At 41.3% G+C, this 22378-nt stretch overlaps 1 protein-coding gene across 1 annotated transcript in view; it reads right to left on the reverse strand.

Annotated features, from left to right (window-relative positions):
- f5 (coagulation factor V) overlaps positions 1 to 22378 on the reverse strand; it is a 52352-nt gene that overhangs the window by 6141 nt on the left and 23833 nt on the right. The window contains exons 6-22 of the mRNA XM_047371589.1: positions 21456 to 21677; positions 21202 to 21367; positions 18139 to 18319; positions 17846 to 17942; positions 17552 to 17757; positions 10524 to 10671; positions 9760 to 9972; positions 7429 to 9664; positions 7145 to 7313; positions 5781 to 6017; positions 4186 to 4402; positions 3793 to 3972; positions 3588 to 3704; positions 1577 to 1648; positions 1362 to 1447; positions 736 to 891; positions 501 to 645 (exon numbers count right to left, since the gene is read on the reverse strand). Coding sequence (XP_047227545.1) covers positions 501 to 645; positions 736 to 891; positions 1362 to 1447; positions 1577 to 1648; positions 3588 to 3704; positions 3793 to 3972; positions 4186 to 4402; positions 5781 to 6017; positions 7145 to 7313; positions 7429 to 9664; positions 9760 to 9972; positions 10524 to 10671; positions 17552 to 17757; positions 17846 to 17942; positions 18139 to 18319; positions 21202 to 21367; positions 21456 to 21677 — 4848 coding nt within the window. The remainder of the gene's footprint in view (positions 1 to 500; positions 646 to 735; positions 892 to 1361; positions 1448 to 1576; positions 1649 to 3587; positions 3705 to 3792; positions 3973 to 4185; positions 4403 to 5780; positions 6018 to 7144; positions 7314 to 7428; positions 9665 to 9759; positions 9973 to 10523; positions 10672 to 17551; positions 17758 to 17845; positions 17943 to 18138; positions 18320 to 21201; positions 21368 to 21455; positions 21678 to 22378) is intronic.

A 22378-nucleotide genomic window follows, 5' to 3' on the forward strand; every position in this document is an offset into this window, starting at 1 on the left:
AGGCTGATTGCCTCCATGCCACGCCGCATTGAAGCAGTTATTTCTGCAAAAGGATTCCCGACCAAGTATTGAGTGCATAACTGTACATGATTATTTGAAGGTTTACGTTTTTTGTATTAAAAACACTTTTCTTTTATTGGTGGGATGAAATATGCTAATTTTGTGAGATAGGAATTTTGGGTTTTCATGAGCTGTATGCCAAAATCATCCGTATTAAGACAATAAAAGACCTGAAATATTTCAGTTAGTGTGCAATGAATCTAAAATATATGAATGTTAAATTTTCATCATTACATTATAGAAAATAATGAACTTTATCACAATATGCTAATTTTTTGAGAAGGACCTGTATGGGGTGGGGTGGATGAGTGAGTCGGATCCATGGAGGCCCCAGCCTGTAAGTTTCTACAGCATTCCTTTAGATAGACCATACACCAAACCAAACCAAAGTAGTATTTCTTTGACTTTTCTCCACATGCTCATGCAAGGCAAAATCTTACCATCCAGCTCACAACCGTAGAACTCCATGCGGATTGTTGCTGCGTTGTTCCAGGTGATAGGGTGGAGCCTAATGAATCGTCCAATCACAGGAGGAACGAAGGTGTTTACTCTTGTCTCATAGGCTTCTTCGTTTCCTTGAAAGGTCTGATTAAACAAGAACAAACAAACATAGGGGCATAAACAAGTGATTGTGCATGTGTTCACTCTGAAAGTGAATGATCCAAACTTCCCTACCTTCCAGAAATCCTTGCTGTCGCCTTTGTAAAAGATCCATTTGCGGCGGTCATTGCTATATGAGATGGAGAAATTTGTGGCATACTGGGACTGAAATATCTGCTTGGCTCCTTGTGTGGCCACCTGGCTGACCACAACTGGCCTCTGGAAGTCAACCTTACAGCAGGAGATCCACAGGAAACATATTATCCACAGGAAACAGATGCATTCTGTTTCTCGAAAGTCAGACCTTCCTAGTTCCCATTCGGAAAAACAACAGGAATGCCATTTGATGTCAGAATGTCGACTGGAAGAGTCAGAGCTCACTTAGACACCCTGAGCTTTGTATCCAGTATGGCTGCTTGCACAGAGAATGTTGTTTGTATCTACTTAAACCAGTGGAACCAGAATAAAATCCATTCTTTTGAATATGTTTCTTTTCTGTTTGAATACAGAAAACTATAGGAGGAAACTATACTGTTATTGGCTTGTATTGCTAGTAATAGTTAGCAGCAAAAAGGGCAAATCCCACCATTTGGCATGCCATTCATTCCAAGATCCAAGTTCTGACTTCCGAGACAAACTAAACACAGCATAAGTATAAGGAAAGTTTGCATATATCGTGTGAAAAAATAAACAAGTCCTACCTGAATCCAGCTGCCTTTATTATTTGTGCTCCATGCATTGTATTTACCCTGGTTATTTAGTCTGGCAAGATGAGGCTCCCAGTATCCTTAAAACGTGGACAAAGGTTTTTATTCATATCAGAGTTGGCTTGCATGTAATTATTTGAAATGAATGTGGTCCTACTAGGAAGGTTCATTTGTTAGTTGATCAGATGCAGCAGGAGGAGTATGACTACCTCTTGTGTTGCTGGCTTTGATCTGGTCATTTTTCACGCTGCCCGACTCAATACCCAGAGGACGGTAACAATCTTAAAAATATATACAAAACATGTCATTGTTATGATACCACACACCAGTCTAAGGAATTGCCTCAGGCAAAAATTGTTTCAAGCTATACATTTATGAGATTTGATTAACAATATCCTTGTTTAGAATTTGTTTGTTTTTTCTTTCTTTAGCAAATTTACAATTATTGGCAACCCTGGTAAGGATGTGTAAAAACCTAAATAGATTTGTCTTTTATTTCAAAAGCATAAAAACATATAAAAAAAATCATAACTTGGCTCATTTATTCAATGGTGACAACAAAATCCATATTAAGAAATAGCTGCTTTTAACAAACAGAAGTTCATAAAATCTAACAGTTCAAATAAGGTAAATTTAACTGATACAGTTATGAAAGTTACACATTTACTTTATTGAAGTTATTCAGTTTCTTTAGTAATCCGTAACTTTCCTGGGGTGTAATTATGACCTGAAAAAGAAGCTTGATGGCTAAAGGACAATAAAACTTACTGGCTACAGGGCACACCTAGGGTACACCTAACTGAATACCAGGTTGTACCTGCCATGATCCTCCTGTGTTAGGTGTGTGTGTTTTGAGTTTCTTGTCTGTTTCTCTGCACTTCCCTGTTTAGTTACTGTTATTCTTATTAGGTTAGGTTTACGGTTCATTCTTGTGTGTATTTTTGTGTTACTTCCCTGGATTTCTCCATGTTCCTGCTCATTTCTATTAATTAGACTCCTTCCTTTAGTTGCTTGGGATTCTTCCTGCTATCAGCTGCACCACATTCCATCTAATTAGATCTTTTTGTTCATTGGTCATTTTTCCTCTCTGCCTCTGTATTTATACTCTCTTTTTTTCATTGCTCACCTCCTGTTTATTAACTGCTACATGTCTGTATACCTGCCTATGTTTCCATGTCCTATCATACCTGTGAGTTACGAGCTTTATTATTATTAAACACTGCAACTCACCACGTGGCTCCCACGCTCTTGTTCGCACTTAGCTCCTGCAAAACATCACTCTACAACTACAGTACCCCCTCTTGCCAGGAACTGCCTTATTTTGTCATTGCACATATTTTCAGAAAGGTGTTGTAAATATTCCACTGAAATCTTGCTTTATATTGACATAACGCCATCACAGAGTTGCTGCAGATTGGTCAGCTATACATCAGTGATGTGCATCTCCCATTCCTCTGTTGGATTGAGGTTTGGTGACTATGGATGTCACTGGAGGACAGTGTGTCATGTTCAGGAAACCAGTCTAAGATGATCTGAGCTTTTTTTTTTTTTAAATTAGAACTGTGACAGTAAAGCTGGAAGCTGGTTTTAAATTTGTCTTGCCACAGTGCACAGTGAGGGGGGTGGTGAGGAAAATAAAACAATCCCCAAAGCCCACTGCTAAAGAACTACCACAAAAAGGGACATGTTGAAGAAATCACTGCAATGATAGCTTGGTGACCACCAAGCTTTAGTACAAGGGCTTGATGCGAATGAATATTTTATTAAATTATATCTGCATTATATCCATATTATATATCTTTGATGTGAGGACTTTGGAAATAGATGCAGAACCAATATCTTCTTCTTGTTCCTGAAAACATTATAATAAAAAAATTCTAGTCCAAGGAAAGAAAAGAAAACGAACCCTCTAACCCGTTTTTCCAATAAGTCAAATAACAAGACTGTTTTTATGTTTCTGATCTACAATGACTTACAGATGTCTTTTCCAAAAAAAAACCAAACAAATCTGACTACTTTATATTAATTTAATTAAAATATTCTTACTTATCACTTTCAACGTGTCAAAAAATTTGGACATCACTGATTTTAAGGCTTTTGTACACATCTTTATTGGGGAAGCAATCAGTGTGTAGGTCGCTCCCTCCAAAATGTTAACTATGTGTTGTTGTCAGTTTTTCAGGCTCATAATAAATGTATTTGACTTTTAACTGTATTTACCATTATCAAGAACCAGAAAGAGTGTCTGCATCCCCTTCTTTTGGTTTAACCCAACTTCCGTCTCCAGCTGCCATAGACCAGGTTTGGATGGATACATCTCCAGAGTTGCAAAGTTCCCTGCAAAAACAGTGTATTACAAACACAATGTGGATGTCATATATTTTACCAAGTGGAGGGGCTGAGCTGCTGTTTGTGTGTTTCTTACCAGGTAGCAGGGGAAACACAGCCTGTCTGTAGCTCTTGGTCTTCATGTGCCTGAATGTCTGACCATGGAAGTAAATGCTGTGAACGTCTTTGGGGAAACCCATGTTGATCAGGTGCCACTTCACAAGCTGGGCGGTGTACATCCTTAGGCCCTTAAGACTGTATATTATGCCATTGATGGCTACATAAAAAACAGACAAAATAAACAATAAAGATTGGTTTCCTCCTTTTGCTCCATAGAATGAGGTGCAACTCAACCTGTAGCTCCAAGTCTTTATACAGTGGTAATTTCAACAAGATATCTTTTAATAAGCTTGCTATATAATGTTCTGACATTTTCTTTAGAAATTAACTAATATATTTTGAATGAGACACAAAGGTTACAAAGTGTTACAGTGGAACTTGAAGTTCTCCTTGTCGTAGTCATCCCGAACTTTTTGTCGGTTCTTCCTTTGCATGACTTCACGATTTTGAGCGTAGTACCAGCTCTGAGACTCATCGAAGGTCATAAAAAGCAGCACAAACTCCCTCGTGTTTAGTGACTTGTTCTTCAGTGTGCCTTCTCGACACACCAGCAAAGGACCAATCAGGCCAGTGTGGATATCCCTCTCCTGCAAGAAACATTATTATTATTTATACAGTGTGTTTTTTACAAACCTTCATGCCCCCTTGAACTTCTCCACATTTTTTGATGGTAACCATAAATCACAACATATTCTATTGGGATTGTATGAGTTAGACCAACAAAAGGCAGTACAGGAAGAAGTGAAAATCAACAAATGGTTTTGAAATTTGTTTCAAATGAGTGTGCCATGTAGGCTATATGTATTCAACTCCTTTTATCTAAAATAATAGATTAATAAATACAATCAAATGCAACTAGTTATATTATTAAGTCACAAAATTAATGAATAGAGTGTAATTTAATCCATTTGTTCTGTTTCCGGCCTCAGAGGTTTGTAAGAGAACATCAGCGAACAAACAGCATCATGTAGACCAAGGAACACAGCAGACAGGTGAGGGAGAAAGTTGGGGAGAAGCTTAAAGCAGAGTTGGGTTATAAAGCAATACCGCAAGAGGTAAACATTTTAAAGAGCAAGGTGAAATTATTCATCGAAAACAGTCGTGTACTCTACAAATCTGGCCTTAATGGAACAGTGGCCCGGGCCGCTTTCTTAGAAAATGGTCACAAGAAATCCTGCTTGTTATTTATCACAAGGCATGTGGGGGACACATCAAAACTGTTAAGCAAGGTTGCTCTGGCCAGATGACACCAGATGGCTTGTTCTGCATGCAAAATGCTATGGCTGACAAAACAAATAGTGCAGAACACGCTGAGCACACAGACTCAAACATAGTGGAGCACAGTGTGGCAGAGTCATGCTGTGAGGATGAATTTCTTCACCAGGAAAGGGGAAGGTGGTCAGATAAGAAGATGGATGGATGGAGCTAAATAGAAGACAATCCTGAAGAAAATGTGTATAAGGCTGCAGAAGATGTGAGATTGGTATGGAGGTTCACCTTCTAGCAGGATAACAACTCTAAACACACAGCCAGAGCTACAATGGAACGGTTTAAATTAACGCATGGCTCCTGATCATGAGCATGTTTCCTCCCACATTCCAATTATGCACTTTGTGTGGCTCTGTTGCATAAAATCCCAACAATAGACATTGACGTTTGTTGGTGTATCATGAAAACATGTTAAAAGTTGAGTGAGTATGAATAAGGCAACATACAAACAAAATTTGAATAAAATATTAAACATTTATTGTTAGTTGAATAGTTACCTACTCTTTGAAACCGATTATAAATAAAGGTTTATGTAAAAATGGTGTCAATGGCCCAATCAGAAACTACTGTACTACAGTAGAGATTAGTAAGGTAGTTTTAGGGCATTTAGATACATTTTAACAATTTGTGACACATACATGCTTTTAGGAAATCATGTGAAACATTTGTCTTTGTTTTGAAACTGTAAGTACTTACAGGATTAACGCCGGAGTAGTACGCCCAGGTCCGACACTCAGACTCTCCCGGTGCTGGCCCAACCATAGGATCGATTTTCCATATGTATGTGTAGGTGGTATTAGGTTGAACCTCATTGTCATACTTATACCAGTACTTGGACCCGTCCTCGTAGGACAGACCCTCAAACTGCTTTGTATAGGAAACCCCATTAGGGTGCAAAGAGTATGGACGTTTGGCGTTGTTTTTGAACACAATCTACAAGACAAAAGAGACAAGATCTGACTTTGGGTGTTTAAGGGTTTGAAGGCTTTAAAGATTTTGAAATTGACTCTATGGGTCGCGATCTAACACATTTACAGCATGTTAGCTCAGTTACAACCAGAAGACAATTTTCTTTGCTTTACCACTAGAATATAATTTTTTTTTTTTATGACACTAAACTGAGCACCACTGTGGGGAGAAGAGTGGAAGCAGTGTACTCAATTACAAAAAATCAAAAACATGGTATTCAGTAGTTATTTAGTATTCAATCTGACAGGGAGTCTATACTGTGTGTATATATATATTTATATATATATATATATATTTATATATATTTATATATATATACATATACATATATGCATCTTGCATGGAAACGGCTTGTATCTACGGATACAAGTCGTTTGTAGGAAGGCATATCCAAAGTAAGGGAAGGCGTAACCTAAGTAAAGTGAAACATGTGATAGGACGAGGTTGTCACCATGGGAGTATCTTTTGGTTAAGGGTGTATCTTTTGTTCCAAGCTTGATGGGCTGATCAAGTGAAGGGAAGGCGTAACCTACGTAGAGCAAAACACGTGGATGGAATGAGCACGTCACCATGTAGCTAACCATTTTCGTTTGAAATAGTTAGCTCCATTTCTACACATATTTATACACGTATGTAAAACAGACTGACACAATTTTAAAAATACTTCTAAAATACCATCTTCATGACTGAGGATCACATTACCTTCATCTTTTTCTTCACCCCTTACAACAGCAAAGTAAGGAAAAAAGAGGAAAAATGGAAAACAAGACCAATGAAAGAAGCCAATAATTCCTGTGCAGACCAAAACATCTAAGCTTTTGACCCTCCCCCTTTCAGTCTGCAGATGTATCCATCTTGCTGAGGCTGCGCTTAATGAGGAAAATGAAGCAATAATTGCTCCTTACCAGCATTCACATAACATTTTGTGACCTCTCTGTATGACACCCGCTGCAGAGCCACACAGGCCCATGCAGAGGATAGTGAGGGGAGCTGAAAGGGTCAATGTAGTATGCCTACCCTCTGTCCATGAACCGTTCCAACAGTAAAACAGAGAATAAAATTCAAAATCCTTCTGCAAGCAGCTAGCTTACCATGATGGTTTGTCCAACCTCTGCCTTGATAACAGGACCCAGGATGCCTAGATGCTCATCTATCTCCCCGCGGAGATCAGGAGTGCTGAAGCTAACATCTAGGTAACCACGGAAAACAACCTTGGTGAATTCCGTCTCTCGTATGTTTTGCTGTGACTTTTCTTGTCTCCTGTGGTAATAAAAAAACCTCACTTTAACTAGGTTATGTTAAACAGTATTTTTTGTTGATTTAAATATTTCTCTTTCCATGAAGGCATCATCTACGTTCTCATTTGTAAGCTTACCTCTGTCCATAGCCAGCATAGTCCCATTTGACCTCCTCTGCAGCAATGAAATATGTCTTAACATCAGGGCCTGATAACTTCAAGTAGTATTTAGTAGTTTCATCCAAGTTGAGATTCTTAATGTCTTCAAGGCTATTGTAGGGGTCTTTGTACATCACATACTCATACTCATTTTCCATCACGTCTTTTTCTGTCTTCTCGACATTATGTGTTTCATCTCCAGGAACATACAGCTGATAGTCACTGAAATCAGGTCGGGGTACACCAATAACTACAGGGACGTTAATCAAAGTCTCCTCATTAGTGACATGCTGTGGAACATCGGGCCTTGCACCTCTGGGAGTCAATCCTGGGTTGAATCCTCGGGGCGAAAAGCGTAAACCACTCCTGGCTTGAGGCCTGTAGTCATTCCTCTTCCTTGTTTTTATGCCTTCACCTTTCTGGGGTGTTATTTTGACATTCACTTTTTTGTATTTTTTGGGAGGTGGTGTCGTTCGAGGCGCCTCATTCTCAAAGTATTTTTTCATATGGTCAGGAATCTCCTCAGGCACCATGGGGTGAGTTCCATCATAGGTCCAGTTGTAGCCTTGTGGTCTTAAGGAGACAGTTTTAATAGCCTCTGATTTGTTTTCTTTAACGTAGATAAATACTTCCTCACTGCTGTCTGAAGCACCAAACTCCTCTGAACTGAGCAGTTTGAATGAAACACCAGAGAGAGAATGGTTGGATGAACCATTAATCTCCTTGATAAAACCTTCCACTGAGGTTGAATTGGACCACTCTCCAAGAAGAGGGGATCCTTTCTCTGAGCTCCTTCCTGATGAATTTGATCTGGATACATTCATTGTGCCATTTTCTAACAACCTATCTTTATGTAAAACATGTGTTGCATTTTCAAAGCTGGAATTGGCAGGAGCACTCACAACTTCAGTGAAATTCATTTGTAGTCCATACTCTTGCTGTGCAGTCATGTTTGAAGAGTTTCCCTTACTGTTTGCTGTGTTCTCCACCAACACCAACTCAAAGCTGGTATGGTTATGTCTGATCATCCCGCTGGTGTTAACGTCCTTAACATCAATTACTGAAAGGAACAAAGATTGGTTTGTACCAACAACTGACACATTATCATGCTTTGTTGTTGTGTTATGGTCATTCTCGCTTGTCAAATTCTGTAACACAGTGACGTTAGACAGAGTGCTGTTGGGGTCGATGCTGGTGTCAGACACAGCATTGTAAAAGAACACATCACCCCTTGTGAGTTGTTCCACAGAGTCATCAGGCAAAAATATGTCCACAGAGGCGTAGTTATTGCCAGGAGGATTTGATTCTGATGTGTTACCTTTGAAAGTTAAATTCCCTGGCAATGTTATAGTAAGATTAGTATTGTCTTGTGCTTGTACAGGCATGGTCTGACCAGTGGCTTCTTGTACCCCTGTGGGTGTATTGGCAGTCTGTTGTGTTCCCACTGTAAGTATGGTGGATTCCTTGGATGCAGTGGAAAAGTTGGCACCAGATACATTTACAAGAACTGTTGAGCCATTGGCATCAAGAATTGTTGAGTTCATTGTGCTGGCAACATTAACAGTAGCATTACTGGGACTGGATGCATCTACAGAAACACTCCTGTTTGTGGTTACTGTGCTTTGATTGGTCAGTAAATCACGGTGGCCATTGAAAACAGTTGTGCTGTAGTCAAAGAATGATTGAGTACTATTTTTCAGTGCATGTGTTGCATGTTTACTGATGCTGCTGTTCTGCAAGTTGTGTTGTGTAAGGTTTTTGCCATCTGCCTCTTTCCATTGTGTATCATTTATTGCAGTCTGATTTGAAAATGACTCAGTTTTATTTTTTGTTTCCTTCAGATTTGGACTGGTATTCCCAATCACAGGAGAAACATCAATATCATCATAGCCAATAAACCTCAAGTCCAATATCTCTACATCTGAGTTATTGGACTGGTTCCTCAGCGACCGCAGACCTAACTCCTCTGCAAACATGTCCGTGTAGATGTCTATCTCCACTGGTTTTGTTGGTCCAAGTTTTGATATCTCCTCATCCTTTTTGATATCCTCAATTTTTGGAGGCTTCCACTGAGTAAATTTGTTGATCATGTTTGTGTCCGTGTCTCCGTCTTCATACTCATATTCGAGATCCCGAAAGCACTTAACATCTTGAAACTTCACACGCATTCCTTTTGTTGTTTCATGCGTATTCAATGAAGCCAAAAGCCAGACACCTTGTGTGAGACAGATATACATACAAATGTTCCTCAAATACATTTTCCAGATAAAAGGTATGATAAAGAAAAGTACATTTATACTTGTGACTTACCAATGTTGTCCATGGTTATCTTGATGCTTTCCCCAGTCATTGGATAAAGGCTGAGAAAGTCCTCTGTCCTGTGATTCAGCTCGAACGGATGGCCGTAGAAGGTAGCTGTCTGAATGTAATCCTGTGCTCCAATGCTGGACACATGCCATGTTGCAACCTCACCATTGCAGAAGCCCAAAACAGGGCCGCTCTCAAAGGTGTAACCATTTATTGCTTTAGGTTGAAAGAAGATGGAAATTAATTTTCTGAGAGGCAGCCAGAGGCAATTCACAAGAAGTCCCAACAATTTAAAATAATTAGCATATGTTACTACAGGTAAACTTTATGTTGGACTAAAAGGCCAGTTTAAGATGATGGCTCTTTTGCCCCTTCGCCATTACCTACATTCCCAGTAGGGGAATGTAGGTAATGGCGAAGGGGCATTACCTGGAGCTGCCTGCTTGGAATGCTTCATACTTAATTTGTTAATTTCTACCCGTCTTGCGGATGTTGCATGCTTACTTTGACAACTGAGAAATTAAAGCTGTGTATTAAAATCTACTAATATTCCTCTGCTCACAAAGCACTGTTGTGTGTTATTGGGTCAGAAAATACATTTCTAATGACGAATTCAAATAAGTAGAGTTAGGCTAGAGGTATTTGTATTTAAATGGCATTTATTTTATTACTTGGAACTTCTTACACCTTGACTATTAGCAGCTGATGCTGTAAAATGTAGAGGAAAATCTCTGCAATTAACTTTTTTGTGGTAACATTAAACTCACTGTGCATGACATTGGACTTATAAAAGTCTGGGTCAGCCTTGTTGACTTTGGATCGATCACAATACTGGCGAATGTTGTCTTCTAGATACCAGCTCTTGTTCTCATCAAACACTGAAAACACAGCATGCTGTTCCTTGTCTGCTCTCAGCTGAAAAAACAAAAACTTTTTCTCAGTTTCTGAACTTCACATATTTTTGAATGTTAAAACACAAACCTCTTACACTCTTCTATCTTGATTTGAAGAACATGTCATAGGTTTATGAATATTTTTAAAGGATGTTCATGACTACATCTTTTAGATGACCTAACTCTGTGGAATCATAGAAATACCTGTGGAAAAACAGAACAGAGCCAAAACTTATCAGGCCAACAAACAAACGTTTCTATTAGAACCTATTGCTGCTACACCATTTGATCACTTTGGAAGACTGATTATTGGCTGAGCTTAGGTCAGGAGATTGACTCTTGAGTAGAAAAATCAGATTTAACCAGAGGACATCCACAAAATTCTAATATTAGTATTTTGAAGCAGGAAAACCTAAACAAAATCATGAAAGTTTGAAACATAAATACATCAGAATTAGCCATTCCTTTAATTTTCATAGCAGATAAGTAATTTTAAAATACACTTTACTGACACAAAAAGAGCTTTTGGAGTCATGCCAAGAAAAACACAAAGGCGCTGCCTTATGTGGCTGATGATGTTGCTCCCTATCACTGTTTTTAATCCTGTCACTTTCCATGGCTACACACACAAAACACTTTTTTAACAGGAATGGTAAAATGGTAAATGGCCTGTACTTGTATAGCACTTTATCAAATCTGAGCAATATGAGAGCTTTACACTATAATCATTCATCCACCCATTCATATACTGACAGCTGTGGCTACAATGGAGCAGACTGACAGAAGTGGGGCTGCCATACAATCAGTGCCACGGAGCTCTTTGACTACCATCATCAGGCAAGGTGGGTGAAGTGCCTTGACTAAGGGCAAAATAACTGAGACGGAGAGAGTGACGGTGCGAACCGGCAACGGACCAGTTACTGGACGATCCCCTACCACCTGAATCTCTGTTGCCCCGTGAATATGTTAAATGCTTTTGGGGCTGCCTTTTGGCAAAACAGATAAAGGTCTAAGTGAGTATATTTGCTTCATCATCTAAGAGAAAACAGGTGTGTGCTCCACAGAAGTAAATGCAAGAGGGAACAACAGATTTTCTGCTCACTTATTCTCTCTCTCTCTCTCTCTGTTAGCAAGACTTTATTTGACCCAGGATTGTGAAACAGTTGGAGTCTCAAATTTAAGAGAAATAAGATTCCAAAGCTGAGGGTAGAGGACACAATAAAGTTCACGCCTACCACAGATTGCTCGTGCAGGGAGTAAGCAGCCAGACCATGAGAGGACTGCAGGTGTTCTATGTAAGCATAAAGTTTATTAGGCAGGAAAACTAATTTCTTTCACAGATAATTAGCTTAATCAGTATCCGTTTTTATTTGTGTCCGATCAAAGTGAAAAGGAAAACATCTTATTGCAAATACCCTTCCTTGAACCGCCACCTTAACGTGGTGGAGGGCTTTGAGTGCTCGAATGATCCTAGAGGCTATGTTGTCTGGGACTTAAATGCCCCTGGTAGGGTCTCCCATGGCAAACAGAGTCTAGGTGATGGGTCAGACAAAGAGCAGTTCAAGACACCTTCATAAGGACTACTAAATCCAGGCACGTGACGTCGCCCGGTACGGCGGAGCCGGGGTCCCACCCTGGAGCCAGGCCTGGGTTGGGACTCATCGGAGAGCGCCTGGTGGCCGGGTTGCTCCTCGCGGGACCCGGCCAGGCCAAGTCCGAACGAGAGACACGAGGTCATCCCCCAGTGGGCCCACCACCTGCAGGGGGAACCGTGAGGGACCGATGCAAAGAGGATTGGGTGGCGGACGAAGGTGTAGACCCAATCCCCAGATACTCAGGCTGACTCTAGGGATGTGGAATGTCACCTCGCTGGGGGGGAAGGAGCCTGAGCTTGTGCAGGAGGTCGAGAGATATCGACTAGAAATAGTCGGGCTAGCCTCTACGCACAGTGTGGGCTCTGGAACCCATCTCCTCGAGTGCGGCTGGACTCTCTTCTACTCTGGACTGGCCCACGGGGAGAGGTAGTGGGCTGGGGTGGGTTTGCTGCAAAAACACGGGCCTGGGAGGAGTTTGGTGAGGCCATGGAGAAGGACTACCAGTTGGCCTCGAAGTGATTCTGGAAAACCGTACGGTGCCTCAGGAGGGGGAAGCAGTGTTTCGCCAACACTTTACAGTGGGGTTGGGAGGCTGCTGACCTCGACTGGGGACATTATCGGGTGGTGGAAGGAGTACTTCGAGATCTCCTCAATCCTGCCATCACGCATTCCCTAGCGGAAACATAGGCTGGGGACTTGGGGTTAGACTCTTTCATCACCCAGGCTGAGAGCTCCAAAAAAAAAAGCTCCACGGTGGCAGGGCTTCAGGGGTGGATGAGATCCGCACTGAGTTCCTCAATTCTCTGGATGTTGTGGGGTTGTCATGGTTGACACGCCTCTTCAACATTGCATGGCGGTTGGGGACAGTGCCTCTGGACTGGCAGACTGGGGTGGTGGTCCCCCTTCATAAGAACAGTGACCGGAGTGTGTGTTCCAACTACAGAGGGATCACACTCCTCAGCCTCCCTGATAAGGCCTACGCCAGGGTATTGGAGAGGAGAGTCTGGCCGATAGTCGGTCCTCGGCTTCAGGAGGAGCAGTGTGGTTTTTGTCCCGGCCGTGGTACACTGGACCAGCTCTATAACCTCTCCAGGGTACTCGAGGGTTCATGGGAGTTTGCCCAACCGGCCCACATGTGTTTTGTGAACCTGGAGAAGGCATTCAACTGTGTCCCTCGTGATGCCCTGTGGGGGGTACTCCAGGAGTATGGAATCAGGAGCCCTTTATTAGGGGCCATCTGGTCTCTGCACAAGCGGAGCAGGAGTTTGATCCGCATTGCCGGCACTAGGTTGGACCTGTTCCCGGTGCATGTTGGACTCTGGCAGAGCTGCCCTTTGTCACATCTGTGCATAACTTTTATGGACAGGATTTCTAGGCGCAGCCAAGGGCCGGAGGGGGTCTGGTTTGGGGACCAGTGGATTTCGTCTCTTCTTTTTGCGGATGACGTGGTCCTGCTGGCCCCCTCTAGCCAAGACCTACAGCATGCGCTGTGGCGGTTCGCAACCGAGTGTGAAGCGGCTGGGATGAGGATCAGCTCCTCCAAGTCCGAGGCCATGGTACTCGAACGGAAAAGGGTGGCTTGTCCTCTTCAGGTTGGAGGGGAGTCCCTGCCTCAAGTGGAGGAGTTTAAGTATCTCGGGGTCTTGTTCACGAGTGAGGGAAGAATGGAGTGGGAGATTGACAGACGGATCGGTGCGGCTGCCGCAGTAATGGGGGCACTGTGCCGGTCCGTTGTTTTGAAGAGAGAGCTGAGCCTAAAAGCGAAGCTCTCGATTTACCGGTCGGTCTACGTTCCTACCCTCACCTATGGCCATGAACTTTGGGTCATGACCGAAAAAACGAGATCCTGGATACAAGCGGCTGAAATGAGCTTCCTCCTTAGGATGGCCGGGCACTCCCTTAGAGATGGGTGAGGAGCTCGGCCATCCGGGAGGGGCTCGGAGTAGAGCCACTGCTCCTCCACATCGAGAGGAGCCAGTTGAGGTGGCTCGGGCATCTATACCAGATGCCTCCTGGACGCCTTCCTCAGGAGGTGTTCCAGGCACGTCCCACCAGCAGGAGGCCCAGGGGACAGCCCAGGACACGCTGGAGGAACTATGTCTCTCGGCTGGCCTGGGAACGCCTTGAGCTCCCCCTGGAGGAACTGGAGGAGGTGTCTAGGGAGAGGGACGTCTGGGTGTCTCTGCTGAGTTTGGTGCCCCCGTGACCCGGTCCCGGATAAAGCGGAAGACGACGAGTACGAGTACTCATTGCAAATACTGTCTGAACATCTTTGCTTGCCTTCCATTGATTCCATGTGTTGCATTAGTTTAAAGTAATAATTTAAGGTGAAAAAACATGTGAGAAAACTGACAGCTGACAGAACTATTCAGTTTACGTGGTATGGCAGAAGGTGTCCTTAGAATAATGTTTTTACAGCAACATTACTGTAGTGTAGTTAAACCTCTCATAATTAAGACATGAATTGATTATGTGGAGAAAATTAAACCTGGCCCAGCACTGCATGGCTTGCTAATGTAGAATATCCTGGTGATACAGTTGTTTGGAGAATGTTTGTAACAATGCTGTCCAGAACTGGAGCCTCACTTGCAAGCCACCTGACTACTGCCACAATTTTATTGTTTAGAATTACAGTTTGTGTAACAAGTGATTAATCCCCACTGTGATGAATTACAGGCAGACTGGACTTACAAAAGAAGTTGCTTTGAAATACATCCATAGGGTGTCGGTTTACAAAGTCTCCAAGCTACTGTGCCATTACATATTAAACAGTTAAGCACAACATTATTTACAGACCTGCCAGATTTAGGCTTAAAACTATTTTCATTCAACCATAAAGTTTATTTCTGATAAAACAATGTAAAATTTGCATACCTTTCTAAATAATATTTGTAAAATCTTTACTGTTATTACAGTTATCAAACAGTTTTAATAAATGCAGGCCAGTTTTCACATATCTCCTCTGGTATTTATATAAAGTTTCTTTGGTAATGAGCTGCCTTTAAAGTTGGAAGGCCTCTACGCCATTCCATTACTTTTTAGCTCCCTCCACAGATTCTCTATCAGATTCAAGCCAGGACTCCAAAACGTAAATACTCAACCTGAATATGAATATTCAGATACATCTAAGATATAAGAATATTATGCAAAAGTTGAATATTCTTTGTCACTCATTTCAAATAGTGAACCTCATATATTATATAGATTAATTTTACATAAATGAGTGAAAATATTCCAAGACTTTATTTCTTGTAATTTTTATAATGACTTACAGATAATGAAAACCCCAAATTCAGTGTTGCAGAAGATTTTTATATTGTGAAAAGGTTAAATATTGGGAATTCCTGCTATAACACACTAATCAGCTATTCACAAGGAGGGTAAGCCACAAAAGATTGTTAAAAAGGCTGGTTGTGCTCAGAGGGCTGTATCCAAGCATATTCATAGAGAGTTGAGTGGAAGGAAAAAATGTTGTAGGAAAAGGTGCACCAGCAACAGGGACAACCACAGGCTTACGTTTGCATTTCATTTCAAAATCAAGATCCCAGAGTCTAGAGGAAGGGCGGAGAGGCACAGAATCCATGTTGCTTGAAGTTTAATGTAACGTTTCCAGTCAGCAATGGCTTAGGGTGCCATGTTATCTGCTGGTGTTGGTCCACTGTGTTTTTTGAAGTCCACAGTCAATGCAGCCATTTTTCAGGTAATTTTAGAGCACTTAATGCTTCCTTCTGCTGACAAGCTTTATTGAGATGCTGATTTGATTTTGTAGCAGGACTTGGTACCTATCCACATTGTTAAAGGTACCAAAAGCTGGTTCAGTGACCACAGTGTTCCTGTTCTTGATTGGCACAGTAACACCATAATCTGATCTGAACCCCATAAAGAATATATAGAGTATTGTCAGGAGATTGATGAGGGACACCAGACCGAACAATGAAGATGACCTAAATGTCACTATAAAGCAACCTGGGCTTCCATTACATCTCAGCACAGTCACAGACTGATTTCATCCATGCCACAGCGCATTAATGAAGTAATTCATGCAAAAGGAGCCCAATCAAGTATTGAGGAAATAGAGGTGAACATACTTTTCAGAATCCTTTTTTATATATCTTATGGAATATTAAAAATTTTTAAGACACAGAATTTGGGGTTTTTATGATCTGTAAGCCATAATAATTAAAATTATGAGAAATAAAGGCTTGAAATATTTCACCCTATGTGTTACAAAACTACATAGTATATGAGTTTCTCTTTCTGAAATTAGTGACAAAACGTTTTTACAAAATTCTTGTTTTTTGCAGCACTAGTGGCCTTTATTTATGTTATTTTTACTTCAGGCAGACAGGAAGTGGGGTGGAGAAAGGGGTGGAGAGAGGGGAAAGACATGCAGCATAGGTCTTCGGGATCGGTACTCGCATCCAGGATGGCTGTGTCAAGGACCCAACCCTCCCTATATGAATCCGTGGTTTAAGTTTTTTTTTAGTTTACCTGTATACCTTGAGCTACAACTTAGAACACATCTGAAGTGAAAACGTTGTAAAAACAAATGTCTAAATTTAAATGTATTAAACTGCAGCTACATAGTAGTAGACAAATTACTCACATTTAAATGCATCTCATTTCTTTGTGAAACATTTTATCATCACAACTACAGAGAAACCACTGTAAAATCTAGTGTGCTTCCAATGTTGTCATGTTTGGTTTTAATCTTAATACTAATGATACATGTAGCTTATGAGATGAGAAGATGGACAATATTGGGTTCATAAGAATGAGACAACTTTTTATTGATATTTGATTTTTACCACATAGTGCAGAATGATATGCTGTTGGTGGGTACCTTTACATGTGCATTGGCATATTAGCACACATTGCGGTATTTCTTGTTTTAATAATGAGTTTGTTTCTGTGTCTCTTTTTTGTCCTCTCAACCTCACCTGGCTGACACATATGACAATATTCCAGGCTTGGGATTGCTGGAGCTTTCTAACTGACAAAAATTGTGTTTTCTTTTCAGTATTACCCTGTGCTTGCTAAGCATTGTGATTTTTTTAAAGTGAATGTTCAATGCATTTTGTTACTTTCCTTAAAAAAGGCTGCTGTCTTACTAATTGGCTTAAATCTAATCGCTTGGAATAGCATTTTTACTGGACTAAATAGGAAAATATTTGTGACTGAATTAAATGCATTGAATGTGACTGGATTTGAATTGTACCTGTTTGTTCCTTAAAGTTCCCTGAGATAGTTTTTGTTGTAATTTGGTGCTACATTAATAAAGTGAAGAGAAAATGCTGTGGTCTTCACCTGTACATTCCTGACATTGAGAGACTGACTCTTGCAGATGAGGATGGGTCCTATCAGGCCTGACGAGATGTCCCTCGGCATGTTCACGGCACTGTGGTACATCCGTGTCAGACATCGGGAATCAGCATCCATAGGCTCATTCTCCTTGAGTACCTTCCACACATAGGTGCGTGTTTCCCCAGGCAGAACACCGTGAGACTGGTTCCCTGGCGATCATGTCACAAACAACTCCATCATTTCGTATATTTAAAGTCATATGTTTGTTCAGTGTCTTATTTAGGGAATAATCTGTACCTCCTTCTGGGTAGTTGACTCCCTCCTCTAACTTTTCTAAAGTCAGGCCATGTGGGTAGATACTGTAAGGCCTTGAGGCCAAATTCTTAAAAACAATCTGTAAGAGAAGAAAGAGCATGAAGTCACAATCTAATCTGGCTAAAAGGATCACACAGTGCCTCCTATCCTGTTTAATATTGTGCCAGCACTGAATATTTTGTGTTGGCTTTCAGGTTGATATGTCTGTGTTAATATTTACTGCAGATGTCAGACATATTACATAGTTTAGGGTTTTAGTTCTGGTATAGCTTTACCGTGATGACGTCTCTGATTTGTGCTCTGATCACTGGACCCAAGATGCCCAGCTCATCCTTCCTTTGCTTATTTTCCAACTTTTCAGTGAATGATTCATTTTTGTACTGAGTGTACACCGCCTTCTTGTACTTGTTTCCAATACGGTTTGCTGACTGTCTCAGGTACTGGAGCTTGTAGTCGCTAAACAAAGAGAAAACATTTTAGTGTAATTCTGAGTTACTCATTCATCATTTCTTAGTGGGGAATGAAAACATGACTGCACTGTAGATCAGTGGCGATTGCTCTAAGACTGCAAGGGAAGCTCTGCTTCCCCTAAAATGTCAAAAAAATAAGTGATCAAATATATACTGTTGTGTGTACATGTCATTGACTAAATATGCGCTACAATACGCTCAACTTTTGTTCAAAATCAGCTTCTTATCACTGGTAACGACGCAGCTTTCCTCTCACTCATTCCCGCAGCTTCACAGTGCTTTAAACAGTGAGTTCAATAGTGAAGCAAAAATGCTGGGCTTTCTCCCGCCCATCGGACGCTCAGCGTTTCTGGGGGTCTATGGGGCAGTGGGCTTGCCTCGGCTGGCCTGGACGCTCAGCTTCTGCATGATGATTGGATGATCTGTTTGAGGCTGAATCGCTTTTTGATTAACATAAAAATGAGCGAATGAGCGAATCAGCGATTCAGCGATCTTGAAATTGAGCTTCCTCTCCTTGAAAGATCAGCATCCACCACTGCTGTAGATCCATCACAGGATATAGTGCTCTATAAAGACTGTTTGCCTCCTTGCAGATTTTTTCTGTTTATGCTTTTCTGGTCACACTTAAAAGATAAACTGGGGGAATTCAAAATGCAATTTTTAAAATGGTGATTACCCTTATATTGTTAAAAACACTATCTAAAGCAATCTGTGAAAATATAACTGTATTCCCCCTTCTCCCCTTGATACATTTTCAGTACTCCACATTCTGTTGGTTTAATTTCACTGGTAACAACAAGGTGTAGTTACTTCCTGGGAAAACATGAAACAGTTTTTAACCTTCTGAGGAGGGATTGTTCCACCTGAGTAAGCAAACAGTAAACCATCAGGACCCCCTTCAGTTTGCTTATCGCTGTGGAGTTGGAGTTGAAGATGCCATCATACACCTGCTTCAACAAACCCACTGTCATCTGGACAAAGCCAGCAGCACTGTGAGGATCATGTTCTTTGATCTCTCCAGTGCATTTAATACAATCCAACCTGATTTACTTTGTCAGAAACTCCAGAAGACTCAGGTGGAGGCCTCAACAATCTCCTGGATCAAAGACTACCTGACAAACAGACCACAGTTTGTGAGACTGAAGGATTGTGAGTCTAACCAGGTAGTCAGCAGCACAGGAGCACCACAGGGGACGGTACTCTCACCATTCCTTTTCACTCTGTACACCTCAGACTTCCAGTACAAGACAGACTCCTGTCATCTGCAGAAATACTCGGATGATTCTGCAGTTGTGGGGTGGATCAGAGATGAACAAGAAGCTGAGTACAGGAAGGTGGTGGACCGCTTTGTGGCATGGTGGGGAAACAATCATCTCATTTTGAACGTGACTAAAACAAAGGAGATGATTGTAGATTTTAAGAGAAACAGGAATAAGTCAAAAACTATTTCTATCATGGGAGAAGAAGTGGAGGTGGTGGAGGAGTATAAATACCTCGGTGTTCACCTGGACAACAGACTGGAGTGGAGATGCAACTGTGAAGCCATCTACAAGAAGGGACAGAGCAGACTGTACTTCTTGAGGAAGCTTAGGTCCTTTGGTGTTTGCAGCAAGATGCTGCATATCTTCTATAAGTCTGTTGTGGAGAGTCTGATCTCTTCTGCCATCATCTGCTGGGGAAGCAGCATTAGAGCCAGGGACTTAAAAAAGCTCAACAAGCTGATAAAAAAGGCTGGCTCTGTTCTGGGGACTCCTCTAGAACCTCTGAAGATCATTGTGGAAAGACGGATTCTTCATAAAATGAAGAACATTATGGAGAACCCTGAGCATCCTCTTCATGAGACTGTCTTACAACAACAGTGTCTTCAGTCAGAGGCTTCTTCAGATCTGCTGTAAGACGGAGCGCTACAGGAGATCCTTCCTGCCCACAGCCATCAGCATCTACAACGACTCTTTGAGGAAACCTTCATAATGAGCTACAACAACATTTAATTTCCCTTTGGGATTAATAAAGTATTTTTGAAATGAATTGAATTGAATTGAATCCAAGAGCGCATCAACAATTACTCCAGGAGGTCGCAAAATGACCAAGAACAAAACCTAAAGCACTGCAGGCCTCACCTGCCTCAGTTAAGGTCAGAGTTCATGATTCAACAATAAGAAATAGGCTCAGTAAAAATCCCTATATGGGAGAGCTCCAAGGCTAAAACCACTGCTGAACAAAAAGGCCAGACCATCACACTACCACAGGGTAGTGGTAATGTGATGGTCTGAGACTTATCAGCTGCTACAGGACCTGGATGGCTTACAATTGTTGGTGGCACCATGAATTCTGTTCGAGCAGAATATCCTGGCCATCAGTTTGTGACCTTTAGCTCAAGCATACTTGAGTTATGCAGCAGAGCAATCATCTGAAGCACACCAGCAAGTCCACCTCAGAATAGCTTAAAAATAAAAAACGATGGTGACCAGTCAAAGTCCGGACTTAAATCGGATTGAAATGCTGGTATGATATTAAAGACCATTGATGCTGGAAAATCATCCAGTGTTGTTGAATAAAATAAAGTTGGGCCTAAATTCCTCCACATTGATATAAAAAACCCATTGTAGGTTATACAGCTTGATGGCAGTTGTCGAGTAGTACAACCAGGTTTGGGGAGGGTATTGTTATTTTTTACATAGGGCCAGGTTGGTTTGGAAAGCTTATTCAGCCAATTAACTGAAATCATCTTGTGAAAAAAGCATTTTGGATATATATCCTCAAGCCATCTGTCTGTTTTTAAAAGTAATTTGATCTGACAAAAAAATGAAACCTGTTAGGGTAGGAATACTTTTTCGTAACACTGTATCTTGAAATAAAGTTGCTTACTCGTCAACACGGTCCTTCTGGTCGTTTGAATAGTCCCAGACTATTTCTTCTGCAGCAATATAATATTTCCACTCCTTGCTTTGTCGTCTTTCCTCAATTGTCATCCTCTTCGAGGGTTCCACAAATTCTTCACACTTCCTCACGTCCACAAAACCATGCATGCCAGCTACAATTGTTTAAATACGTTAAAGTTGTTTCAGCTGGGTGATAAAAATGATGAGTCTGTCTTTATCTAAATCTTCAGGAACACCCACCTTCCATGTGCTTGATGGTGTGAGAGGAGAGCAGCCAGCGGCCCGTGTGGGAAGCAACAAGGCTGGCAGTGGCTGAGGAACCGCTGATCAGCCCCACTGACGACACTTTGTGGCCACTGTGCGTCAGGACTTGGCCGTTCATGTGAACTGAAAACACCTCTTGTTCTGAGCTCATGCCCACCAGATGCAGGCTCACAGTGGCATGAGTGCATATACTTACATCTTGGAGCAAAAACAAAGGTTGTTGTGTGTTTTAATTAGCATCACATCAATAAAGAACATTATTCATTCTTTGCATAACAGAAGGTAAAATTTATTCCAAACTCTTATAGTGAGCAAACCTTCATTAATACCAACATTAAACCACTGTACATCTGCCTTGCATTTCATGAAGATCCACTGTAAAGTTAGTAATGCTCCAACATTGCCTTTTTAAGCTGACACATACATTTTTTGTCTACCAGCTAAGTCAGTCATGTCCAAACATTGTGCAGAAGCTGTGTCTCAACTAAAGAAAGCCAAACTCTTTAAACTACACATAAGCGCCCTTGCAACTCAAAAGTTGCAGCAATGACCCAGTAATCACTCAGTCTCATGTTACATTATGCAGACACTCTGCCAAGCTAGTAAAAACATATTTCCCTCAGCATGTGGCATGCTTGAAGTGGCTCCAACAGAAGAGCATTCTGACTCGTTTTCTGATTAATTCAGCTGATAATTATTTGACCACATATGTATAGAGCACTGAGTGTTTACCCCATTATGGTCAGGATGTCATAAAGTAGGCTCTTGAAGCTGCTGATTAACATGAACAACTAGCCAGTTAGGATTATTTTGATAAGCTGGTCCTGGGTCAGATTTGCATCCCGGTCTTGGTTGAATTCACACAAAAGGGGTAAGTAATGGGTGTGACACAGTAGACT

This window comes from Girardinichthys multiradiatus, chromosome 7, assembly GCF_021462225.1.
Source record: "Girardinichthys multiradiatus isolate DD_20200921_A chromosome 7, DD_fGirMul_XY1, whole genome shotgun sequence".
Lineage (NCBI taxonomy): Eukaryota > Metazoa > Chordata > Actinopteri > Cyprinodontiformes > Goodeidae > Girardinichthys > Girardinichthys multiradiatus.